Consider the following 25,001-nt stretch of genomic DNA (forward strand, 5'->3'; position numbering starts at 1 on the left):
AGGGAATTCTCAAGCAAGCCTCTGTGACCAAGAGGGTCATAGGAATTAAAGCAGCAGCAGATTGAGGACTAAAAGTCTCACTTGCTGGAGTACTGCAGAGAATGGCATGCCTATGCGATTTCACACAAATGCCCAGGCCCAGTGAGACGGGTAGGAGCAGGGACTGCAGACCCTCTTCTCTACCCCTCCTTTTATGAGAATCACAATGCATAATATAGCGCTTAGAGATCCTAAAAAGCCCGCATTAGAGAAGCCCATTTAATGTTCTTTCAAGTAGTGAGTCCTAACTCGTTTGTCTGTAAAACTTTTTGTAAAACCTTATGTTTGTCTGTAAAACATAAAATGTTTTTCGTAACATTTGTTACCATTGTAAGGATAAACTTTTTGAAATACCAGATTTGATAATCCTGACAGGTCCATCGTAGATCTGAGGTTTTTTGATTCCTAGGCAACTTTGCCCCTCCTCCGTGAGTAGCTCCCTTCCCAAAGTAAATTGACTTCTGAATGACCTTCATTCCAAGTATTACTGACATTGAAACCAGTAGTATATTAAAAGAGATCAAAACACTCAAGCTATGATGTAGAATTCCAGTGGGATAGGCAAGGAGGCACTGACTGTTTAATCTGCTTCTGTAGACTTCTAGAAAGTTCTAAAAAAGGAAATGGAAAACAACACGAGTAATCTTGAGTCTCATTATTATGAGACCTTACGCATTCTAAGAATTTTTGGCTTGTTGAAATAAAAGGCAAGTTTTAGCTAAACTAACAATAAATTAAAATGATAAATACCATCAAAGTGATGGTATCTGATAAGTAAAAGAATGCTAATGGCGCTAATTATGTGCTAGTTAGACTTTGCCAGTGTGTTCTTACATACTGACTCCATATTCATAGGTCACGAAATAGATTTATCTCTACTTGATAAAACCAGCATGTTTAAAAAGTTTGAAATCTCACATCAGTTGCTCTGGAAGAGATGAAGAAAGGCAGAAATCTAAATTAGCTAGACCTTATTAGTGGTTCCCTAACCCAGCTACCCTTCCCCCAACATTTATACAAAATAGTTTTCTGCATTTCAAGTAAAGCTCATGTTGCAAACTAAGTAACATACCTTAGAATGTAATTTTTTTCGCCAAACAACTTGAACAATATTCTTCCATACTGTATCTCAAAAAAAAACAGGAAAGAAAAAAAGACCAAAAAGACATGATCTCTAACTTTAAAAACTTGACCGTTTGAAAGCATAGTTATTATGAAAAGAACATAAAGTGTGGTTTCCCCATTAAATCTGGTATGGGGATGGGTATCAGGGCACAAAGCACAGTGTCATATATACGTAAGATGCCATGGGTGGGCACAGGTGAAGCTGAAATAGAAGGATCAATGGGAAAAAGCTTTGTAAAGAACCTGAACTTGAGTTGGGTCTTTGAAGTATGTAGGAAAGTAGAGTAGTAGTTAGGCTAAAAGTAAACGAGGTCTCCTGGTGGGTCATTTTGAAAGTCTGGCTAATGGAGATTATTTTAATACTGGGGAGTAGCAGGAAGTCACTGAAGGCTTTGAGTAAGGAGGTCCAGGATTTGGTAGGCTGGAATGATTAGGCAAGATGAGCTACCTGCAGAAGAGCTAGTCTAGAACTTAGTATTTTAAACCTTGTCTGTGCAGACACACCTTCTTGGTTGCCTGCTTGACCCTCTTACTGGAGCCCCTTAACAGCAGGGACTATATTTCATGCTCAGTTCTTGTCTCTCAGGTGCTTACATGACGGCCAAGTGGATGCAGTGTTTACAGTACAGCAGAGAATTAAAGAAATGCTGACCAAGGGGGTGGACGAGAAGTCTTACATCTTTCAGTTGTAGTCTATGAATCAGACTCTTAATCTTGGATTAACAACGACCTCAACCTGAGGAGAGCCTTATACATTTTACTTATAGGGTGACTATTCAGAAGTCTAACATTGTGGTTCCTGTTTGGTGTCCTAAGGACTTCTTCTGAAGTAAATGAAGGAGAACTCTACCAGCTGTGAACACCCAACTGTTCTAACCCAGAGGTGGCTCATAATAAATGAATAAATATTACAATCACAAGCTTTCATAATACATTTTGTCCTACCTTTTGATTGTTAAAGACCCCTGCATTAAGAAGCCTTCCAATCAATTTCTTTGATTTTTTTTTAAGTTTTTTGTTTTGTTTTGTTTTGTTTTTTAATTACAAGTTCTCTCTTCTGACAAGTTCTTCTGGTTATAAAGAGAAAAGCTGGCTTTTAAAAATTGTGCCTTTATACCTAACAGTGAAGGAAGCCAAAATATAGAATACCAATTAGGTCTGATTTAGGACCTAAACTTTTAAAAATTTTGTTCTTTTCTCTTAAAGCTGAGGAGACCTATTCAGTCTCCCTTTTTATTTACTAGTTTGAGAATTTTATATTCCCTTGAGATCGTCTTGATCATTGTCCCAATGACCAAAATATTTAATAATCTGCCCAGGATAATACTAGAAAACTAACTTCCACTTCAGCTCGACAGTTTTTATTGTTTATATTCTTCTGTGGCTAGCATAGTTAAGTATTTAATTGATCAAAGTCAATCAGAAGGAAGGTCTGTCAGTATGATAGCTATATCCCAGGGTGAATCCTAATTAGTTGTGTCATTGCCCTGAATAAAGACATGTCAGATTTATCAAATTTGCTGCTTTTATGCTGAGAAGAATGTCATATCTGACAATTGAGAATCCAAATAATTAACATAACTGAAAAATGATAGGGAAGGAATAGAATTTGTAGAGTTATTCATTTAGTATGTCTTTCAAATTAACTCTTACACCCATATCTCCACCTTATACATAAATTAAAGATTAGATTATACATAAATTAAAGGTGACTTCAACATTAGTTGAATTTATCCACTAAGTAGAGGAGACTCCTGTCATGACACAGGCAACACTAAACTATATTATGAAAAAAGGTACAACTATGAGAGGTTAATGTGATATATTATGTTAGATTATATCAGTATTTTGAGTATCATGTTCTTAGAAGGACATAGACAAAAGAGTACGTCCAGAGGAGAGACTAGGATGATGAGAATGAGAGACCCAACTTGGCTACACTTTTAAAAAGATCCTTAAGTATTTAAAGAGGCATACCTGGCAGGCTGTGATGTGAGGGGAAAATCTTCTTTGCCCCCCTAGAGGAAAGACCAATTGTAGGGAAATATATTTGACCTTAAACTTTATTATAACTAGAATTATAAGATATGACTATATTAGGCAATGAATTCACTCATTTAGAGAGGTGATATTAGGTGACTCTGGGGGTACAATAGGAATGTACATCATGTAGGAAGAGGGGCTAGGCCATTTCCTTCAAGCTCAATATGCTTAGATAGTCACTTAGAGTGACTCGAAATCAATTCCCTTTAAGACTGTCAAAGGCATGAATTGAAACAATGATGATTATGAACTCAGCCAGTCTGAAAGGGTGAGGGGAGACATGTGAAGTAAACAACAGTAAGATTTCACTGAATGAAGGGCCAATGAAGTTGAGACTTAAAAGGGCCTGGGAGGGGCAGGGAGGACCTATTCTACAACTAGTAAGTGCACTCAGGGACACGATGGGAGGAGGTAATGGTCAACCAGTAAGACTGAAATCGAATGGAAATTTTGATAATCTTAGTCATCTTATGTAGCTTTCTCATTTGAAGTCACAACGTGGACTAACATTTTCTTTTTTTTTTCTTTCCAAATGTGATAGGAAAGCAAAGATATCCTGTTAGTGGATCTAAACTCTGAAATCGACACCAATCAGAATTCTTTACGAGAAAATCTATTCTTAACAAATGGCATCGCCTCCTGCTCTCTTCCTCGACCAAAGCCTCAGGCATCTTTCTTGCCTGAAAATGCCTTTTCTGCCAATCTCAACTTCTTTCCCACCCCTAATCCTGATCCTTTCCGTGACGATCCTTTTGCACAGCCAGACCAATCGGCACCCTCTTCGTCTGATTCTCTCAAATCTCCAGATCAGAAGAAAGAGAATTTGACTAGCTCGTCTACCCCTCTGAGTAACGGGCCCCTGAATGGGGATGTTGATTACTTTGGTCAGCAATTTGACCAAATCTCTAACCGGACTGGCAAACAGGAAGCTCAGGCAGGCCTGTGGCCCTTATCAAGTACGCAAACACAGCCAGCAGTGAGAACTCACAATGGGGTATCTGAAAGAGAACAGAACGGCTTCCATATCAAATCCTCCCCGAACCCTTTTGTGGGAAGCCCTCCCAAAGGACTGCCCGTACCGAATGGCGTAAAGCAGGACTTGGAAAGCTCTGTCCAGTCCTTACCACATGACTCCATAGCCATTATCCCACCTCCACAAAGTACCAAACCAGGAAGAGGCAGAAGGACTGCTAAGGTGAATTGTCTCCACATATCCATTGGCAGAATGCATGTTCGGTACCAAAGGGTGGTGTGATGCAAGCTCTCTTTCCTGCTGCTATTGTAGTTTCCTGTGTGGCTGTAACATAGGAGGTGGGATAAGGCGCATCGTTCTCCAGGAATACTTTCCTCTAACTGTCACCCTTTTTAAGCTTCTCACTCGGCAGTGTTTGTCACACCCTGCTTTCTGTTTGCATGTCGTCACATATTATTAACTAAACACAAGTTTTTCCGTTTTTAATGCTGCTATGCTTCTGTACCTCCGGTAAGTTTGATCATCATGTTCTGGGAGGGGAGGGGAAGGGTTCCTGTGATTCCCTTTGTACCTTCCCCGTACTAACACACGCCTCCACACACCCCGGCATATGGCATTCGTGTCCAAGGTGGTGGTCTAAAATTCTCGAGTTTTTCTCCTCTGATTAATGACTGAACAATCCATTGTCTTAAAAGAAACTTATATATTTACTATTACCACTTCCTTCAAAAGCAATTTAAAATGGGGTTTATATAAGTTTCATTTTAAAAATCGCATTGGAATATGCTGGCCTAATGATTAAACTACTGTATCATCTTTATGCAGAATGATTTAAATCCAGAAGAAGGATCAGAATATTTAGGCTGCTTACTTACAGTTGCCCTTTCTCTCCCAGCTTCAAGCTTTTAGCTGATAAGGAGACCAGACAGAATCAAATGTGTAAATGAGCAAAGTAGATTTCACTTTGTAGGTCCTCCATTGCGTCAGTCCCCAGGACCCAATATTCTGTCCATTGCCAGGATCCGTGTCTTTTTTTTTTTTGTCTTTTGGAGTTTGTTATAATAATTTATCAATAATGGGGAAAAGTTTCTCTTTTTGTGTTCGCAAATTCGAGGTACAGAGTAGGAAACAGAATAGAGCTGGATTTCACTGTTCCTGAGTAACTGCTCTGTGTCCCTCTCTGCCCTGTCAGTCTCCAGCAAAAGACTTACTTGCATCAGACATCTTTGCTCCTCTCGTCTCAGAACCTCCAGGCCAGACATCTCCAGGACAACCTGCAACCATACAGACCAAGCCCCTGGACCTCTTCAAAACAAGTGCTGCTGCCCCAGTAGGGCCCCTTGGGGGTCTAGGTAGGTGTGTAGAGATGGAGTTAGGTTTGGCTCTGTTACTTTCACTCCTAAGATGGTAATTCATAGGAAGGAGCACTTCATATCCATGGGGGTTCCTGGGGCATAAGATTTGAGCATCCTAGGGAGCCTTTCTCCCACTTTTACTTCTCTACAACCCACCCCTATTAGGTACTCTTGACCTGTAACTGGAATTTGACTCCTTGAATTGGCATGTGAGAAGAAATCCATTTTTAGTATCGCACTTACCTGAACCAACCGGTCATGGCTTACTGAAGACAGTAGGAAGGGATTCTGAAGCCCAGACCAGCTTCATTGGAGAAACAGGGTTGAGATGAGAGAGCCTTGTCTATCATCTCTATTTGAAGAAGTAGCAACATGCATGTCTTCCATGCAATTTGCCATTACTAAATTGAAGCGCTATCCCCTATTTAACCTCTTGGTTAAAGGAAGGGATATACACCCCAAGAGGGCTATAAGTTAAATCTGAAGCAAGTGTGAGTAATTGAATGAAAGTGCCGGGTTCTGAGCCCAGCTCTGTTTCTAGGCATATGGTGGGTGTGAGACAGGCATATATCTTGATCAGTCTCTGAATAGTTCAGCCTTAGCAGCTCCTTGCTGGTATTTTGGCTAGATGGGTGTCTTAGTAGAGTTAGTAAGTCCACAGTATAGAAGTCTGAAGTTGAAGAGAACACAGAAATAAGGCAAGAGATGGAATTTTATCAGATACCCAAGAGGTGATGCTGCTGTCATTCAAAAATGTGTCACCAGCTCTGCAAGCCACTGGGCCACTCTGTGGCAGGACGTTGGGGAAGGCCACTTGGCCGAGGGCTGGCCCTGCTACTCGTTGCCTGAAGCCTCCAGTTCTTTCCTGCCTCCATGGAACAGTCTTCAGAAACCCCGACAATGGTCTTTGCTCTCCTGCTGGGGCTTCTCTTTGTTTTTCTACTTCTTATCTCCTCTACAAGCTCCAAATAGACTCTGTCTTGGGAGGGGGCTGGGGGGGGGGGGCTATGGGTGAAGAGAGACTTTCCCCTATTTTGTAAAATCTGACCAGGGATCTTGGCTTTCTCTGCCTCCTGCTGAGTCAATCATCAGGACTCTTTTTTTTCCTGCTGTTTCCCGCCAAAGGAAAATATTTTGGTTCTGTCATCTTAAATCCGCTCCATCCTATCTGGAGTGTGGTAGCAACAGGAGGGTTGGTTCCCACCTGCTGAGTGGCTGAAATCCCTGCAGGTGTGAGAAGCCCACTTGTTCCAGGTCTCTGCTTGGCGTTGACACCATCAGGAGACTCTCCCCAAGCACTTCATATCTCTTGGGGTCTTCCCCTTTCTGCATCCCTTTCTCCTCCACCCTCAAGTGGAGCTGGTTGGTGCCTTCCCTGCAGAAGGATAGAGAGCTTGTATGCAGTGCCTGCGACTAGGTCACATCGCAGAGCTTTGTAGTTTCATATCAATGCCCCGAAGCATTTTTACAGCCGATATTTAACAAGTCAGCCTGAAAATACAGCTGGACCCTATAACTGTTAATTTATTCAGACGAAGTGAAGCTTTCTGGCTAGGTGCCCCTGTTGAGGCCTTGGGGTATACAACTGCAGAATACTGATGATTCTTCCCAGTTTGGACATGGGACTCAAACTGAGCCCTACAGTATAGCCCCTGTCCACTAGCAGGGACCCTCCGCCAAGCCATGGAAGGTTGTAGGTCTGGCTTCCGCTGGACCCAGCTGGGGGACCGTTTCCTCTGGAGAACTGGGGGTGGGGAAAGGGCATTGTAGAAAGCTGAGCCTTTGACTAGCTGCCCTGCGCTTTAATCTAGCATCTAAAGGTTAATAAAACTAACTTTTTATACCCACACTTTCTTTTTCCTTACCTTTCTCCAGCAGGGCCTTAAATATCTTGGAAACGTGATGCATGGGACCTGGTAGACGGGAATGAAGGCTGGCCTAAGTATACACTGGGAAAGCCTTTAGTTTCTCTCAAATGTATTTTTCTCTTTTACCGCCACTCCCACTAATACCATCTAGGACTAAAGCCACACATTTTCCTAAGGGAAGGCAAGTCATCCAACATGAAAGATGGTAAAATTCTATCCAATTTTTGCACATCCAATTGGTGTAAATTATTAGTGAGTGACTCTAGCTTCAGTTAATAAAATGTAAGTAATTTGTTTTAAAATGCCAGCAATAACTTTGTTCAAACTCAAGCCACTTCTAGAAGCCTGTATTATAGGATCTAAGAGAACTGTTCCCTTGATTGGTTGTGAAAGGAACACAGGCATACCTCGTTTTATTGCCCTTCGTTTTATTGTACCTTGGAGATATTGAGTTTTTTACAAATTGATGGTCTGTGGCAACCTTGAGTCGAGCAAGTCTATCAGCGCCATTTCTCCAACAGCATTTGTTCACGTCGTGTCTCTGTATCACATTTTGGTAATTCCTGCAATATTTCAAACTTTTTTACTATTATTATATTGCTATGGTGATCTGTGATTGATGATCTTTGATGTTACTATTGCAAAAAGATTATGACTTGCTGAAGGCTCAGGTGACGGTTAGCATTTTTTAACAGTAAAGTGTTTTTAAATTAAGGTATGTACGTTGTTTTTTAGACATAATGCTATTGTACATTTACTAGACTACAGTATAGTGTAAACGTAACTTTTATATGGGCTGGGAAACCAAAAAATTTGTGTGACTCACTTTATTGCCATATTCCTTTTATGGCAGTGGTCTGGAACCAAACCTGCAATATCTCTGAGGTCTGCCTGTATGTATACTCTTGAGTGTACATGAAGTCTCATTTCGGTATATGTCAAATAAGTATTTGGATTAACATGCTAATAAAAAATATAGTTCTGTTCCTTGATGCCAAGGAGACAGAACAGGAGGATAGGGTGCTGGCTTTGGAGGTGGTATGCCTGAGTTTTAGTCTCTTTCACAGACTGTGACCCTCTCAATTGTAATAATATTCTTGTGCCCAGTTTCCTCACCCCAAAAATAAGCATGTTGATTTAGTAAGATGACCCACCTCTGAAACCCAGCAGCCTTCGTGAGCACACCTTGTGTTCACGGCCAGATGGCTGTTGTTCCTGATGACGATTGAGTCAAGTGACACCAGGCTCCAGTCCCAAGAACATTCAAGATACAACATCTTACCATATCGGCCCCTGAACGTTGTTTTAAAAATATTTCTCACTCTGGAAACAAAAACATTCCTAACCCAGGTTTGAAGGCCTTCTCCTACTTTGGTTAGAAAACTTTCATAACTCAAGAATGCTCTGCTCCAAAGCTCAAAGCAAGTAGGTTTTGAGAGCAGAGTGTCGTTTGTGAATGGGCATGAGGCTGAATTTAGGTTTTCTGTTAGTGACGACAGTTTAACTGGGTCATTAATACACTTGGGAAGAGGCCGAAGAGAAAATGTGCTACGTATTAGAACAAGATGCAGGGAATGAGCTTCTCAAGAAGAGGAGGGCGCACACTGGCGAGACCTAGATTTTAGTGATTTAATGAATTACAAATCAACGATGGCAAGGGTGCAGGTGATAGAGCCGTTTCCCCACAAAGAGCAGATGCCTGCAGACAGGCAGTTAGTCACATTGCAAGGGTTGTTTTTTTTTGTTTGTGTTTTTGCTTCACTTTATCTCGTCTCCCTCTCTTCCTCTTCCTCTTTTAAATACTCTGTTCTAACTTCTGGCAAAGTTTAGTGAGTGACACATGGCAGGAAGCACTTTTATTTGAAACAGCTCTCCTAGGAAAACTAGCCTTTTCTCCATTTTTGTATATAAAAGTCTAAAGCTATCTTGGCATCAACCAAATTTTATCATCCTTTTATGTAGCTGTGTCCACCTTGGCAGCATTTAAAAGCAAGGAAGCTTTGAAATGGTTTCTTCGGGATGTAAACATGTTAAAGCCTAATGCACATGCCTGATAGCTAGTCTCCGTAAGACCTCAGACATGAGCCAGTTGCCCAATGAAAACATTAAATCAGTTTCTCAAGAGTATCTGATGGATTATATATATATATTTTTTCGGTACGCAGAAAAAATAATGTTGTGACCTCTCCCGTGGCGGAGCACAGGCTCTGGACGCGCAGGCTCAGCGGCCATGGCTCACGGGCCCAGCCGCTCTGCAGCATGTGGGATCTTCCCGGACCGGGGCACGAACCCGTGTTCCCTGCATCGGCAGGCAGACTTTCAACCACTGCGCCACCAGGGAAGCCCTGATGGATTATATTAATTTACTTCATAACAAGCATGGTTTCTATATGTAAATGTATTTACTCAATACGTAGGTTCATGCTATTGACAGGCTCTGTTCTAGCTGTTTGAATGATGTCAGTGTACGTACGAGAAGGGCTCATTTTCTTTTTTATGACTGGGTACTTATGGACTGTATTATCTATCTAATGAGGAAAGTGAAAAAGGTGTGGAAGAAAGAAAGGGCTTCGAAATGCAACCAGCATTTAAATGCTTGCTACAGCTCCTTCATCTTTGGAGTGAAATAATCTAATAAAAGCCATGTCAGCCTCAAGGCTTAATAAAGGTTTGGCATGTAGATGCTCTCTAAAAATGCTCTCCGGAGAGTTGACTCTCTGAAACTCGAGGATCCTCTTCAGGCTAGTTTCCTGATAAGTCCTTTATCCCATTTCCCTCCTTCAGGTGGTGTACCAGTTATATCTGCTCAGACAGGACCGTGGAACCCAGCGCCCTTAGTCTTTAGTCAATCCACTACAATGGTCCCGGGCACTATGATGGCTGGCCAGCCTTCAGGATTCAGTCAGCCAAGCGTCTTTACCACAAGCCCAGCTGTTCCAGGTTGGAACCAGCCTTCATCCTTTGCAGCCTCAGCTTCACCTCCAGCCCCTGTAGTCTGGGGCCCGTCAGCATCCGTGACACCCAATACTTGGTCATCAACCAGCCCGCTGGGGAATCCTTTTCAGAGCAATGTTTTTCCAGCTCCTACTGTGTCAGCCCAGCCCCCTTCTATGCTCTCCTCTCTCCTGGTCACTCCTCCTCAGCCACCTCCCAGAACTGGCCCTCCGAAGGACGTCTCCAGCGATGCCTTTGTTGCCTTGGACCCACTTGGGGACAAAGAAGTGAAGGAAGTGAAAGAAATGTTTAAGGACTTCCAACTGCGGCAGCCGCCTACTCTGCCAGCAAGGAAAGGAGAGCAGAATTCCGCTGGGACTTCAAGTGCCTTCTCCAACTACTTCAACAACAAAGTTGGCATTCCTCAGGAGAATGCAGACCATGATGACTTTGACGCGAATCAACTGTTGAGAAAAATCAATGGTAAGCTACCTACTTCTCTGTCAGCTGTACCAACAAGTATTCCACTGCCATATGGGCCCACAGAGTCCCTCAGAAGAACCCTCTCCCGACCCACCAATAGCTTTACTCTTGCTTTTTTTGCCTAGCAGGGGTTATGGAGACAACTTAACCATTTACCTTACGGAGTTAACTTTACCTTAGTTAGCTGTTTCTAAGGGCTGGCCCAATGCTGCCCTCTTGTGACAATTCTTAAAAGGGCTGCCAGGAGCTATTGAAATTCAATGGGTCATGGCACCTGGAGGCTGTATGTGTGATAAGGACTCATTTTTTCATGAGTAGGTGTGTATGGACTGCACTACCCATCTAATGAGGAAAGTTAAAAAGGTGTGGTAGAACGAAAGCGCTTCAAAATGCAGCCAGTATTCGAATGCTCGCTGTACTGTATTAGTGACCTAACCTCTCGGAGCTTTTACTTCTGTGTTGGCCTCAAGGCTTGGTGAAGGTTTGCCATGTACGTGGGCCTCTCACTGTTGTGGCCTTTCCCGTTGCGGAGCACAGGCACCGGACGCGCAGGCTCAGCGGCCATGGCTCACGGGCCCAGCCGCTCCGCGGCATGCGGGATCCTCCCGGACCGGGGCACGAACCCGCGTCCCCTGCATCGGCAGGCGGACTCTCAACCACTGCGCCACCAGGGAAGCCCCACGTAGGTACTTTTAAGTGAGGGAATTCTGAATCTCTTCCACTTCAAGCAAATATGCACGGCTTCCTCTTCCAAGAAGGGATGAATTTGCCTGTAATAATCACTGGGAGTCTTGGTATTTGGTGGTGATTTTTGTTCCATTGATGTCAATTTCAAAAGTATGGAACTTAGGGCTTCCCTGGTGGCGCAGTGGTTGAGAGTCCGCCTGCCGATGCAGGGGACACGGGTTCGTGCCCCCGGTCAGGGAAGATCCCGCATGCCGTGGAGCGGCTGGGCCCGTGAGCCATGGCCCCTGAACCTGTGCGTTCGGAGCAAGTATGAAACTTAATTTCTAAGATAAGCCTGACTGGAGAACTTGTGCATGTATTTGACTACTTTTTCACCTTCTAGAACTACCAAAGCCAGCTCCCAGACAAGGTGCCCTGCCAGTTTCCAAATCTGCTGACAGTGCATTTGAGAACCCCTTCTCTAAAGATTCTTTCCGTTCATCACCAGCGTCTGTAAGTATCAACTATTAGAAGATGAGCTCCAAAGTACACACCACATAGAGTTACCACCTCCTGAATTAACCTTGCTTGTATCTTTGACAGTAAAGGACATTTGAATACGATGGATCATTGAGGACCATCGCAGTGTAAACCTCAACTCAAACTGGGGAAAGATTATTTTTGCAGGAACTACTCTCCTGAACTTCAGAAACAAATAACATATAGAAAAGTCCTTTGTATCTCACTTAACCTAGCTCGGGAAAGCACTTTGAAAGATAATTGAGCCAAAATAGTATCTTTAAAATTTTTTCAAAGATTTAAGTTCCTAATTTCCCACCCATAATTACTTAGCTCATAAAAATAATATTTTGCATTGGGAGGCAAACATAATTCTGAAACTTGGTTTTGATGTAAATAATACACACACACACACACACACACACACACACACACATCACAGGCAGGCAAACACAAGTCATCACAGACCCACATACAATATCTGATTAGTCTGTGACGTAAGTGATTTTTTTTAAAGGGATCTGAGAAGTCTTAATTATAGTTGTTTTCTTACGATTGTAATTATGGTTATTGACTAGATGGTTTTATCTCCATAGATGGCTTCTCCTCAATCCACATCTTCTGATGTATATAGGGATCCATTTGGAAATCCTTTTGCCTAACTTCTGTAAGTAGAAGACCCTCCTAAGCTTAGGTTTGGTGAAAAAGGGTGGCATGGGGGTAAGGGTGAAATTTTAATTTTAGAATCGGAAAGAAGTTAAATCTCTGTAATGGAGAAGTAAAAGATATGGAACACTGTACTTAACTAGTTTAGTAATGAATAGGCTGGACATCTGTGAATAGAGTTCTCATACATATGAAAAACAGTACTATACGCATGTGGATGTGGATTTCTGTCATCCTGTGTTTTTGGTATTTCACTTCTGTATGGGAGTAAAACTCAATATAACACATAGCCTTCTAGATTTTTGACCTTCACATTGAAGTGATTGCAAAGCTTCCTGGTAATTAGTTTTCTACAGAAGCTTCAAAATCTGGGGACCTTCTGAAGCCACCAAACAGGTCAGCCAAACAGCTCATGATCACACTTCTGCCTCCCAAATCAATACATATTTCTCTGTGAGGGGCCTCAGATTAGTCTGAACTAGTCTGGCGATGTTAAATCCCAAAGTGGTGACAGCTGCCGGTACCTCCTTCAAAAGTAGCATGAGCTCACGTGAGTCTGCTGGTGGGTTTCATCCTCGGTCAGTTATTGTGTGTAACCACCTTAGACTGAGACCCGGGAAGGGGAAAGGGGGAGGGCTGTTTTTCTTTCTCAACAGTGAGTGGAAGCAACGTTAATCTTGAAAGGTTGAAGTTAGTGGAGGAGAGGAGACTTATCTGCATTTTAAAAGGGGTGAACAACAGGAAGAATGAAAAGAACCCAAACCCATTTCTTTTTCAGTCTTGCCTCATTCAAGTGAGACTACCAAACTGTCTTGACCCACGTAGAACTGAATTCTTTTAAATAGATAAATATCTTAAATCTGAGATCAACAATAAGATTTGAGTTTTTTTGCAATTTGGATTAGCCCCCCTCACTCCACTTCTGTAATTACAGTATTTCTGAAAGTGCTTTTCCGTAAAATCAGCTTCAGAGAACCGAGTGAGATTACTGAAAAGACAAATTCCCGGGCCCCAGCCCTAAGGAATCCCCCTCGGTGCTGAGGAAAAGCTTCATTTGAACAAGCGTCCAGATGGTTTCTAATGTTAATAAAGCAGTGTAATATATGGAAGATATTGAAGGGCTAGAAGTCTTGACAGAGACTCATTATTGCTTCCTCTCCAGGGGAGGCACACACAGACAATAGAAAGGAACAAACCGCACTGAAAATCTAGGAGGATTGTTTGTGCTAAATTGAATTGACTATAGAGTTCTCTTTGGAGGCACTTTCTTCTTTAGGTCATGAAGGAAGGATAATTTTGGTCAACCTGCTAAATATATAGGTTGAGGGGTAAGGGGGACAATTGCCATGGGAGAAAATAGCTAACATTATTAAGTACTTGTGTTAATCACTTTAATTACAGATTCTACATCGACTATTCTATCCAATCCTCTTGAATCGGTCCTAGGAGATACTATGACTGACATTTTAAAATAATGACTTAATATTTAATACATTGATAGTCAATCCAAAATCTAACCATGGGTTTTTTTCTTCTCCACACTTCTCTAGGAACTTGGCATGCTGACTGTCCAGAGGAACAAAAAGGTTGGCCTTAGTAGTCAAGGACAAAGCTAATAAGCAGACAAGTCCTGACCTCTGCCCTTGTTCTAGCTTTGACGTATTATCTGTTGCCCTATTTCTTGCTGCCTCTTCCACTTGTAGAATGCCTTCCACTTTCTGTTTAGCTAAACTGAATCTATGGATTTAAATAAATTAAGAACCTAAACTCTCTAGCTTAAATGTAAATGAAGTAGTTTCCCTCCTTGAACCCTTGTTTATTGTGTCCCTAGAATCTTCTAGAGCACTGTGCTGTGTACCCTCTGGCTGGGCGATGCAGCCACCACAACCCCTCAGATCATACTGTTTTGAATAAATTTTAAAATCCTTATGGTTCAGAGTGTTTCGGGGTTCTGTTTCAGAGCATAAAACCTAAAGATTGTGGTAGAACAAGGCACCTTCTTAAACCTTGCTTCAGACCATCACCTACAGAGTATTTTTAAAGTAAAATAAAGTAAAAGTTCGGTTTCTCTCTGGGGACTTTGAACACACCTAAGAACGTTTTTAAAGATATAACTTCTCTTTCTGAACATTATTCTTCTCTCAAGGGCAGGATTGTCTTCTCCAATCTCTTGCTAGCTATTGCAAATGAGGGAAAATCATTTTTCATCTCTCTTCTTCTTTTCCCTCTGATTCTCTTTTCAGTCATTTTTACTCCTGGGTTTATATAATATTACCTCTCTTTCACAAACAACAGAGTTTTATGGGGCAAAAAAAATCTAATGATTCACAGATCTGAAGCCTCTCTGCCTTCTCAGTAATCTCTAATCCCAGTAACTAGAATTGCAAATGGGCACAACTTTTATCCTTTCTATGGAATAGGAGGCCATCCTCCTGAGCTGAAGTTCCGGAAGAGCAGTTCATGTTGAAGAAAAATTGAACTCAACTCAGCAAAGAAGGACCGTGTTCTGAAGAGAAACATCACAAAGTGAAATGTGATAGTGCCAAACATTAGGTGCTTATTTGGGGTAATGCCAGGCCTTTATCAAGTAACTGGAAAGCTTTCTTTATGCCACACAGTCTCACAGTTAGTAGGATGATAAATGGGAGAAGAAATCTGCAGTGTTATCATTAAAAATCTAATGCCTGCAATATTTTTCTCCTCATAACCTTGGAAACCTTTCCAGTTCATTTTCAGTCCTATTGTCAGCACAGTTCAAAGGGTTTGTTCTTGCCATATGAGTTTTGTTTTGTTTTGTTTATGTTGGGTTTTTTAATGTTGTCTCTTGACCCCTAGTGCTCAGGTTCTTGTGGGTGTTAATCAACCACATACAATGTTATCTTTAGGTGGAAGAAGAGGATGACTGCTCAGGAACTAAACGAGATGGTGGCCTCCTGAACCTCTACTGATTAGCTCCAAGTAGTCCGAGCTAAAGGCCTGTGGCTTTACGTTGAATGATAATAGCTGATCACGTATGGCATCATTTTCCATCTGACTTCCCACTCAGTCATTGTTAACACAGACTTGAAATAGTATTTTATATGTCCACATACCTAAATGTGCTAACTGGAGGCAACTATTTCTAGGGAATTGAATTTTTGAAAGTGATGGACAGCCACACAATTGTTTTGTACATACTTATTTTCTTGTGCACTTTTCTGTATGCAAAGAAAGCTATAAATTTACTCATTTCAATAAACTGGAATGGCAGAATCTCACGTGTTATCATCAGTTCATTTGACCCCTGCTTTCGGTTGATGTAGTAGAGTCAAGGTACAGCGTACACCAGGGTAAGGTCAGCAAATGTTAGTTATAATAGCTTCTGGATTGTCACAAGAATGAAAAAGTGGAAATCCATGAAATAGGACCACAGGGAAATTACTGTCTCACGCCTTTCAAGCTTCTATTTTCTCTCTCAGACCTATACATAGTCCTTCCCTGGGAGTTTAATGGGAGTCTAGCGGATAAGACCTGTACCAGAACAACCTCAATTATGTCTAGTATAAAAATCATTCTTTAGTGAACTGTTGGTTCATGCCTTTTACCCTTTGCCTCTCCTTGTTCTTTAGTTAGCCATGACTGATTTCATCAAAACACAACTGTGTGGACTGGTCCAGACTTGTATTAGCTACTCAGAAGAGACTTCTGAGCTTCTGAGTTAGGTGGTCAGGCCGATGCTCAAATGTCTTTAACACTAGGACACTCTTAAACACTCTCCCCTATTAAAAAAGTTCAAGGCTCTCATTCATTTCAAGAAGACCTGGAGCTACAGGGAAGATGACCCCAAGGCAGACCCTGCTTGACTGTAGAAGTCTTGGTGTTAAACCTGACTCCTCTAGGGAATAAGATGAACTTGACAGAGTAGGTGTCGTTGATTGGCATTTACTGTTAGGGGATGTTTGGTAGTACTGCCTTACCTTTCCCTTTAACTGAAACATTTGGTCTCTTTCTGACAAGGAGTAGAATATAGAGAAACAGACTCCACATGTGAGCAGCTTCCAGTAAACCACAGATGAACTGGAGAAGGCTGCTGATAAGCACAGGTTGCACAAATTATGTGGCTTATCCAAATGGTCTGCAGTATATCTAACCCACTGAACCTGTGTGGTATTGCCATGTGGTTTAAGCAAGGTCTTGCCAGAGGTTAAGGGATATGTGTACAAGGGATGACATTCACTTCAATGCAGTAGGAGCTACTGTTGACCAAGCCGAGGGAGGTGCTTCCTGAAGTGTCCCTGCAAAGTAGAAACAGACCTCTTTAGAGTCTCTTAGTAGCAGTGGTGTTCACACCTGTAAGCCGGGAATTCAGCTTTGAGGGTAACACTATTATCGCAGAAGAGGGTTTCATTTAAGCATCACATAGCTCTAAGCTAAAAGCTGAACTTTAACAGCCAGCCTGGGCCTCCACTTCTCTCACATACAGGCAATACAAAGGGAGAAGGTATTGATTTTCTCAAAATAATCTTGCATCTGTGAAGTGCTTTACCATTTACACAACATAACCTCATTCTGTTGCTACTGTAATTCTGCAAGGTGGGATCTGTTATTGTTCCAGCTCATCTGAGAACGTCATCCATGCTTTAAAATGGCTACAATTTGCTTCAACTCTTTGAGTGGTTTCCAAGGTATTTGATTGTGGAACTGTGCATCTTAACTACTTTTACTGTGGAAGTTGGTAAAGCTGAAAGCTTCATTTCCCAGCCTCCCTTGCACGTAGCTGTGGCCATGTGACCACATTCTAGACAATGAGCCATAGCTGAGGTCTCATTCAGCTATGCAGGGAGATCTTTTCAGGCAGTGATTTCAAACTCCTCCATCAAAATGTTAACCATCATGTCTCGAGAGCCAAACAGAGTATGATTGTGTGTCTTTCCTGTTCTGACAGCAGGTAGGGGAAAGAACAGAGGATATGCCTAACTCAGGAGTTTGGTTGACCCTGCAATAAGCTGACAAGTGAGGACTCTGACCCATATTCCTGGAATAGCTTCAATACAAAGTCTCTTAGTGAAAGACAGGAGCTCCCCAACAGTCCCTGGTAAATATTTAAGCTATTATAACCATTGGAGGAGATTGCTAAATAATAAAATGCCTAATTCTTGCTGGGAAAGGCTATGTTTTAACGAACCCCCTTCTATTAAAAACAACTACATCTCACGTCCTAAGTCAATATGCCAAACATGGACACACATGGGCTGTGGCGGCAGCAGCCCTGTTAACGTGTCCTAATTACAGCAATGCTGATGGACAAGACCCACCCAGGTGTCGTCTCACTTAATGAGGGACTGAGCCCCTTGTTCTCCCTTGCTTCTCTGAAAGTATGTGCTTAATTACTGGACCTCTATCATGTGCTGAAATCATATGAGTGACAGTCCCCAGAGAGATGACAGTGTCGGCTGCTCGTGGCAAGGAAACTGGGCTTCTGCGGGGACCAAAAATGGAGTGATCATAAAAGAAGAAGAAGAAGAAGAAAAAAACTCCAACTATGAAGGGCTCCAGACTAAGTTTTCCTTATAATGTTAGCTGTGGAGTTTTCTGTGAATTCTTTTTCATTTGCTTGACTTCAATCTCTATTATCTTACCTTAATTGTAAGAAAGAGAAATTACTGCTGGTCCAAAAGTTACAGGGTGACCCGACTGGTCTGAGTCTGGGTTTTGGATGTCTCCAGGGTGTGTCTGAGGCTGCCTCCACCAGGTACCTACTTACACTGATGGATCATCACAGAACCTTTTGTTTGGGAGCAGCTAAGAGGAGTGCTGGAACACAGGAGCTATAGCAGAGAGGGGTGAGAAAGAAAAGGAAGGGTCAATAGGACATTGCCTCCCTGTCTCCCTCACTGGCCTGTGAAACTGGTAGAGAGCCTTGATGGTGGAAACAATAGGGCTGAAAGAAGGAGGAATTTTCTTCTTCTGATGAAAGAACTTGGGCAAGGCAGGCAGTTCAGGGCCCACGAGTCCACTAGTAATGAATGGACAAGAGTAATGGAAGGCTCACAGTGGCTAAAATTAGTAGGGGATTATTTTTTTCACAAAAAAGTCTAGATTGATGGCTGCTGGTGTTGGCTCAGCAGCTCAACAAGACCCTCAAGGACACAGAGGCTTAGCTTTTCACTCCAACTTTTATAGCCTTTGGTTTTTTTCTTATGTTTATTTCCTAATGGTTACAAGACGGCTGCATAGCACCAAATAGGATATTACTGTTCAAGGAGGGCAGAAGGGGAAATGTAGTACAATCAATGTCTGCTCCTCGAACTAGGCATTTCGGTTTTCCCCAAGCCTTTCCAGTGGACTTCAACTATGGCTCGCTGGCCAGAATGTGGTCACGTGGCCACTGCTAAGTGTAAGGGAGGCTGGGAAATCAAGCTTTTAACTTTACCAACTTTTATAGGAAGGAAGAGGCAGGGCTGGCTGGATCATTTGTGGGGCTCAGAGCAAAATAAAAACAAGAATGGAGCAAAGAGCTTCCCTGGTGGCTCAGTGGTTGAGGGTCTGCCTGCCGATGCAGGGGACGCGGGTTCGTGCCCCAGTCCGGGAAGATCCCACATGCCGCAGAGCGGCAGGGCCCGTGAGCCATGGCCGCTGAGCCTGTGCTTCCGGAGCCTGTGCTCCGCAACGGGAGAGGCCACAACAGGGAGAGGCCACAACAGTGAGAGGCCTGCGTACCGCATAAAAAAAAAAAAAAAAAAAAAAAAAAAGGAGCAAAAATCCATTGTTCAAAAAGCAGGGGAAAAAGTACCATTAAAGGCAATAAAATATAAAGCTATCTCCTTTCTTCTGAAATCTCTCTCTTAACATGATGTATTTTGTTTGCCATTTAATGTTGTTTAAGTAAAGAAAAATTAAAAAGTTAAAATATTAGTGCGAATTTTAACTCTAATCTGTAACTTATATGTGGAATCACTGAAATTACACAATTTTTGTATTTCATAACTCATATATGCACATGTATTTGCACATATTTCATTCCTCCCAGAACTGTTAGAAACACTGCACAAAGCTAACTCAGCTGTTTTTAATTCACTTCTTGACACACGTGCATCCTACCAGCACATCTCACTAATGAGTAAAAAAAAGATAGAAAAAAAGAAACTACGTGTTGCCCTATTTTTTCTTTCCTTCTATATTGTTATTTTCAGCATTACATGAATGCTGATGCAGGGAAGGAACACTAGGAAGAAAGATATGATAATGTTTCTTGGTCATTTGTGGGGTTTTGTGTAGGTTGGAAGGAAGTTCTGGTTCAGAGAGTGTGACTTCTCAGGGCTGTCAGTGTCCCACCCACAGCCACTTCACACCCCCAACTTAGTCTTAGACGTAACACACTTGTTATACTCACTTTTACTTTGAGCCATTGAAGTCCCACACATCATAAATCCACCTGAATCCCATGTTCACAGGGCAACATAAACACCCTGTGCAAATGGGGTGTCATGGAAAGGGGGACACACAATGCACGTTTTTTCTGCTTGTGCACAGGCTCCACTTTCCCATCAAACTTTGCTTTCAAAACAGAAGTCCCAGCGTAAAATTCAGAATTTCAAGATGGTACCAGCAGAGCATTAAACAAAGCCTGGGGCCCTCCTGAGTGCTGAGCCCTGTGCTACTTCCCATGCCCATGAAGCCAGTCCTGGCAAGAGGGCCTTGGAACTGGGCGATAGATCAGCTAATGTGTTTCCCGCATGCCTGGGTCATAGGTTAACCCCAAGTTGGCCAACCTCCAAAGATAGATCAGGGCAGTCTTTGATTCCATAGCACCCTCAGGGCAGAAGAGAAGCACAGCTGAGAGCACAATAAGCAAAGCTAATGGTAAGGCACTTTTACTAGAAGGTAGAAGCTAAAGAATGCAGAGGACTAGTCTCTGTGAGTTAGTACCATGAAGGTCACCACACATAATAAAATGGAAGGGAGCGGGAAACTACAAGTCACTGCACAGGAGGCTTCAACGTTTTTTTTATTATTTATTTATTTATTTATGGCTATGTTGGGTCTTTGTTGCTGCGCACGGCCTTTCTCTAGTTGTGGCGAGCGGGGGCTACTCTTCGTTATGGTGCGCGGGCTTCTCACTGCGGTGGCTTCTCACTGCCGTGGCCGGTGTGGAGCACCGGATCTAGGCACACAGGCTTCAGTAGTTGTGGCAAGCGGGCTCAGTATCTGTGGCATGTGGGCTCAGTAGTTGTGGCTTGCGGGCTCTAGAGTGCAGGCTCAGTAGTTGTGGCGCACGGGCTTAGTTGCTCTGCGACATGTGGGATCTTCCCAGACCAGTGCTCAAACCTGTGTCCCCTGCACTGGCAGGCGGATTCTTTTTTTTTTTTTCTTTTTAATTGTATAAGGTTTAAGAGGCTCAGTTTTCATAAATATAAATAGATGAATCTTCAACAACATTGATATTTAGTAAATGAAAAGTCACACAGACAAGGTATAAGAACATAAATGGTTCTGAGAGAAAAGAGTACCTAATGTTTAAAGATAAGATATGTCCCCTGGCCTATAAAAGCTAGGAGCTCATTACTAAATCTTTTCATAAAACTGTTTTATAGCATGTAAAAATTCCCACTATAACTAATGCACTTCTGTTTTCAAAATAAATAGGATTTTTGTTATCGTGCCTTGGGCAGTTCAATAATCATATCACATGACTACAGCTTATAGCCTACCTGTTACCACTACTTTTTTTTTTTATTCCAACAGAAAGTCACAAAAATTATAATCATCCTCATCGGTTCACTCAGTCCCATGTAATTAATTTTTTTTCATCTTGATCTTTTGTTAGCACTTTTATGAATTCATCAGTTTTCCATTAGAGTTCTGAAAATGCTCATTCATTCAGTTCAGCAGCATAGTCAGTTCCAGAAACCTGTACTTGTCAGAGTCTTTTCCATGAATTCCTTGAAGATGAAACCCTTTTATAGGAACATTTTTGCAAAAGCATCAGAGTACACCCAGAACTGTCTGTAAATGACAGAAGACTTAAAAATGACCATGGTTAAAGATTTGATGGAAATTCATAATAATGCAACTGACAAGGAAATTTAGTTATTTCTGAGATATACATTTTAAAGTGATGACTAGAATTATGACTTATAACATTATACCAGAACATATAAGATTTTTAGAAATTTCATGTAATGTCTGAAACATTTATATTAACATATTTCCATACAAATAACCCAAAGAAAGTTTAGTATTAGTTGTTTTTTTTTGTTGTTTGTTTGTTTTTTTATACCACAGGTTCTTATTAGTCATCAATTTTATACACCTCGGTGTATACATGTCAATCCCAATCGGCAGGTGGATTCTTAACCACTGCGCCACCAGGGAAGTCCAGGAGGCGTCAATGTTAGTACAACCTAATTTGGACTCAAAGGGATGTGCTATTTCAGTTAAAAGGATCCTGAGGGGAGGACTGTGAAACTCCTGAGTAATTACTTGCTAAAGGGCTTTGAGCTTCTTCATTCTAAGGACGTTGCAATTCTTCATTGCAGGCACAGTGCCGCCAGATTTGAAAAGCAAGAGTAGTGGATTCAGGGATGGTCCACAGGAGTCGTGGAATAATACCACCAAACAGCTACCCAGCATGTACCACAGGCAGACACTCTTTTGAGAGTGTAACAATAAACAATTTAATTTCATATTAACTCTATGAGGGGGGCTGCTACTACCACCAGCATTTTATAGAAGAGGACACTGAGGCACAAAGAACTTGAGTCACTGCCCAAAGTCATACAGCTAGTGGCCAGAGTGGAATCCCAGCCCAGGCTCCAGTGTCCTTGCGCTTAACCTCAAGTTAACCGCTCATCCACTTCACTGCCTCCAAAAACTGGTACCATTGCCTCTAGGCTGGCATACCTTACATTCACCCAGATTGTATTCTCCCCACAGTACTTCTCTCCTCCTTTTTTTTTTTTTTTTTTTTTTTTGCGGTACGCAGGCCTCTCACTGTTGTGGCCTCTTCCGTCGCGGAGCACAGGCTCCGGACGCACACACCCGGCAGCCATGGCTCACGGGCCCAGCCGCTCCGCGGCATGTGGGATCTTCCCAGACCGGGGCACAAACCCGTGTCCCCTGCATCGGCAGGCGGACTCTCAACCACAGCGCCACCAGGGAAGCCCCTTCTCTCCTCTTATACTTCCTATAACCAATATGCTTACCATAAAATTGAATGAAAAAAAATTCAATCCCCTATTATATTTAGCTGGGTTTACATATCGTTAACTAATAAGTCTGTATATATTTTCGTCCTCAAATGCTAGTTTCTTTCTGTCAAAGTCCCAAGTTCCAGAAGCCAAATATACCTGAAGCAAGTGAAATCAACCAATCATTCAGTAACTATAAAATAAGTATGAAGTAACTGCTTAACATTTCATATACTGTCAGAATATTAATGCAATAAAAGACAAAGATGATTTTGAGATATAGAAACAGAAAAACAAGGCAGGTGGTGACTCATTAACGAAATAAGGGATATAAGAAGAGCTTCCTTGACAGGAGCAGGGAAAGAATTACGCATCTGATTTTAGACATGGCAAGTTCAACTTATGGACAAATTAAAATCCACCTGGAGATTTCTTAGAACTACTCGAAGATTGTTAAGCTGGAAAGTAACACAATAAGCTTTACATTTTTGAAAATTATTGCTTCTAGATATCTATACTTTCAAAATAAGAACTCAGAAGATTTTGGTAAAGGAACTTCAACAGACCACCCTTTGAGACTTCTGGTTCTAAATGATAGGTTTACTCTTAAAGCGTAGGTAAGAAAAGTAGGTAGATATTGAGAAGTGAAGAAGACAGAGGACAGACCTCCCTGGGGAATGGTACAATTTGCATGATGGACAAGGGAGAGGAGCTAACGATTGAGAAGCAGAAGAACAGGAAATGTTGTATCACAAAAGCCAAAGGAACAGAGAATTTTAAAGCATAAGAGCGGCCAGTAGGGTCAAATGCCTCTATGAGACAAAGATAGGGCCAAAACATGTACCTCAAATTTAGCAGTAACTAGGTCTTCAATGGAATAAAAGGCAGGCTGCAATAAGTTGAAGGTAAAGGAAGAACCATGTAGTAAAGGAAGAAAATTGATACAGACTGCAAAAGTTTGGCTGGCAAGGGTGGTAGCAATGAGAAAAAAATCAAAGAATTCAGTAGAACTCTATAAAGATAAAAGAGATTTGAGCATATGCACAAGGCTGAGGAGAAGAAATTGATCAAACTGAAGAAATGGAGGATATAAGGGAAAGCACAGCTAATACAGCAGAATCCTGGCAAGTCAAGAGGTAACTACAGAGCACCAGATTTTCCTAAATAAAAGCAAGCCTGCCCTTCCTCTGAGGTTTGATTGAGGTGCATGGAAGTTGACATGACAGGCACCCACTGGAAGCCAAAGTGTTTCTGAATTTCTCGGTAGAGCAAGAGGTGAAGGAGCCTTTAAGAGAAATGGAGAAAGAACCTGTCCAAAGTCCAATGAGTAAACAAAGATGAGTGTCCAACTCGATTTAGGCAGGGCAGCAGAAAACTGAACTGGTAGGACTGATCCCAGGATGAGAGTTTGTAGATGGTGGTCCAAGGGATGGAAGAGGTGCGAGGGAGTTGAGCTTGTGAGAAGGGCCCATTAATGGGCAGGGAATCCACACAGAGGAGGAAAGGAAAAGAAGCCAGCAAGAGGGTGTTAATCTGGGGGAAAATGGAGAAATCGAGGAGCTGGATGTCTCAGTAAAGCCAGAGAAAGGGGATGTTGAGAGTATTATGAGAGTGAGGTAGCTGGAAGAATTGGAAATTGTGGTCAGAGAAGAGATCATGGACGTTCTCAAGGTAAAGCCATGACAGGTGTTGGGATGAAGCTGAGCATGGCAGTGGGCTGAATGGAATTAAGACAAATATTGATAGAACTGATGAAATCAAGGCAGTGAGTATGGTGCCTTTAAGAATACTGAAATAACTAAAGTAAAGGCTGGGGTGTGAGTGGAGAGGGAGATTCTAACGTGATGTCAAAGCCTTCCGTGAAGGTAGGTAGTCAAGAGTGTTGGTAAACAGAAAGATAGGAGGTAACAGAGCCAGACTTTGTGAACTTCAAAAGAGAAAGGGACTGTGTGGAATCTTCCCTCAAAATGAAGTGCTGTGATGCAGTCAAGTGGTTCCCAAGTAGTTCCATGTGATTGTAAACAGATCTGAGCCGCAGGAATCCTCGTTACTGTAAAGGGACAGCCAGACTTACATCACCCCATTGAGCTTCACAATAGCCCCAAAACCACTCCATAGAGAAATCCTTTCCCCTTTCTTGTAAAAGAGCTCAGCTGAGAAT

At 42.1% G+C, this 25,001-nt stretch overlaps 1 protein-coding gene across 5 annotated transcripts in view; it reads left to right on the top strand.

The window, feature by feature from the left end:
* Positions 1-15,916, top strand: part of DAB2 (DAB adaptor protein 2) — a 52,849-nt gene extending 36,933 nt beyond the window's left edge. The window contains exons 10-16 of one of the 5 annotated variants that reach the window (XR_009519017.1): positions 3,749-4,402; positions 5,373-5,532; positions 10,188-10,820; positions 11,890-11,999; positions 12,602-12,672; positions 14,222-15,224; positions 15,557-15,916. Coding sequence is in view for 4 of the 5 variants with exons in the window: in XM_060009554.1 (XP_059865537.1) it covers positions 3,749-4,402; positions 5,373-5,532; positions 10,188-10,820; positions 11,890-11,999; positions 12,602-12,667 (1,623 nt within the window). In the remaining variant the exon portion in view is untranslated. Of the gene's footprint in view, positions 1-3,748; positions 4,403-5,372; positions 5,533-10,187; positions 10,821-11,889; positions 12,000-12,601; positions 12,673-14,221 lie in introns of all 5 variants that reach the window. The other 4 variants (XM_060009554.1, XM_060009555.1, XM_060009553.1 and 1 more) reach the window with 4 other exon arrangements.
* Positions 15,917-25,001: the final 9,085 nt, after the last annotated feature.

This window comes from Delphinus delphis, chromosome 3, assembly GCF_949987515.2.
Source record: "Delphinus delphis chromosome 3, mDelDel1.2, whole genome shotgun sequence".
Lineage (NCBI taxonomy): Eukaryota > Metazoa > Chordata > Mammalia > Artiodactyla > Delphinidae > Delphinus > Delphinus delphis.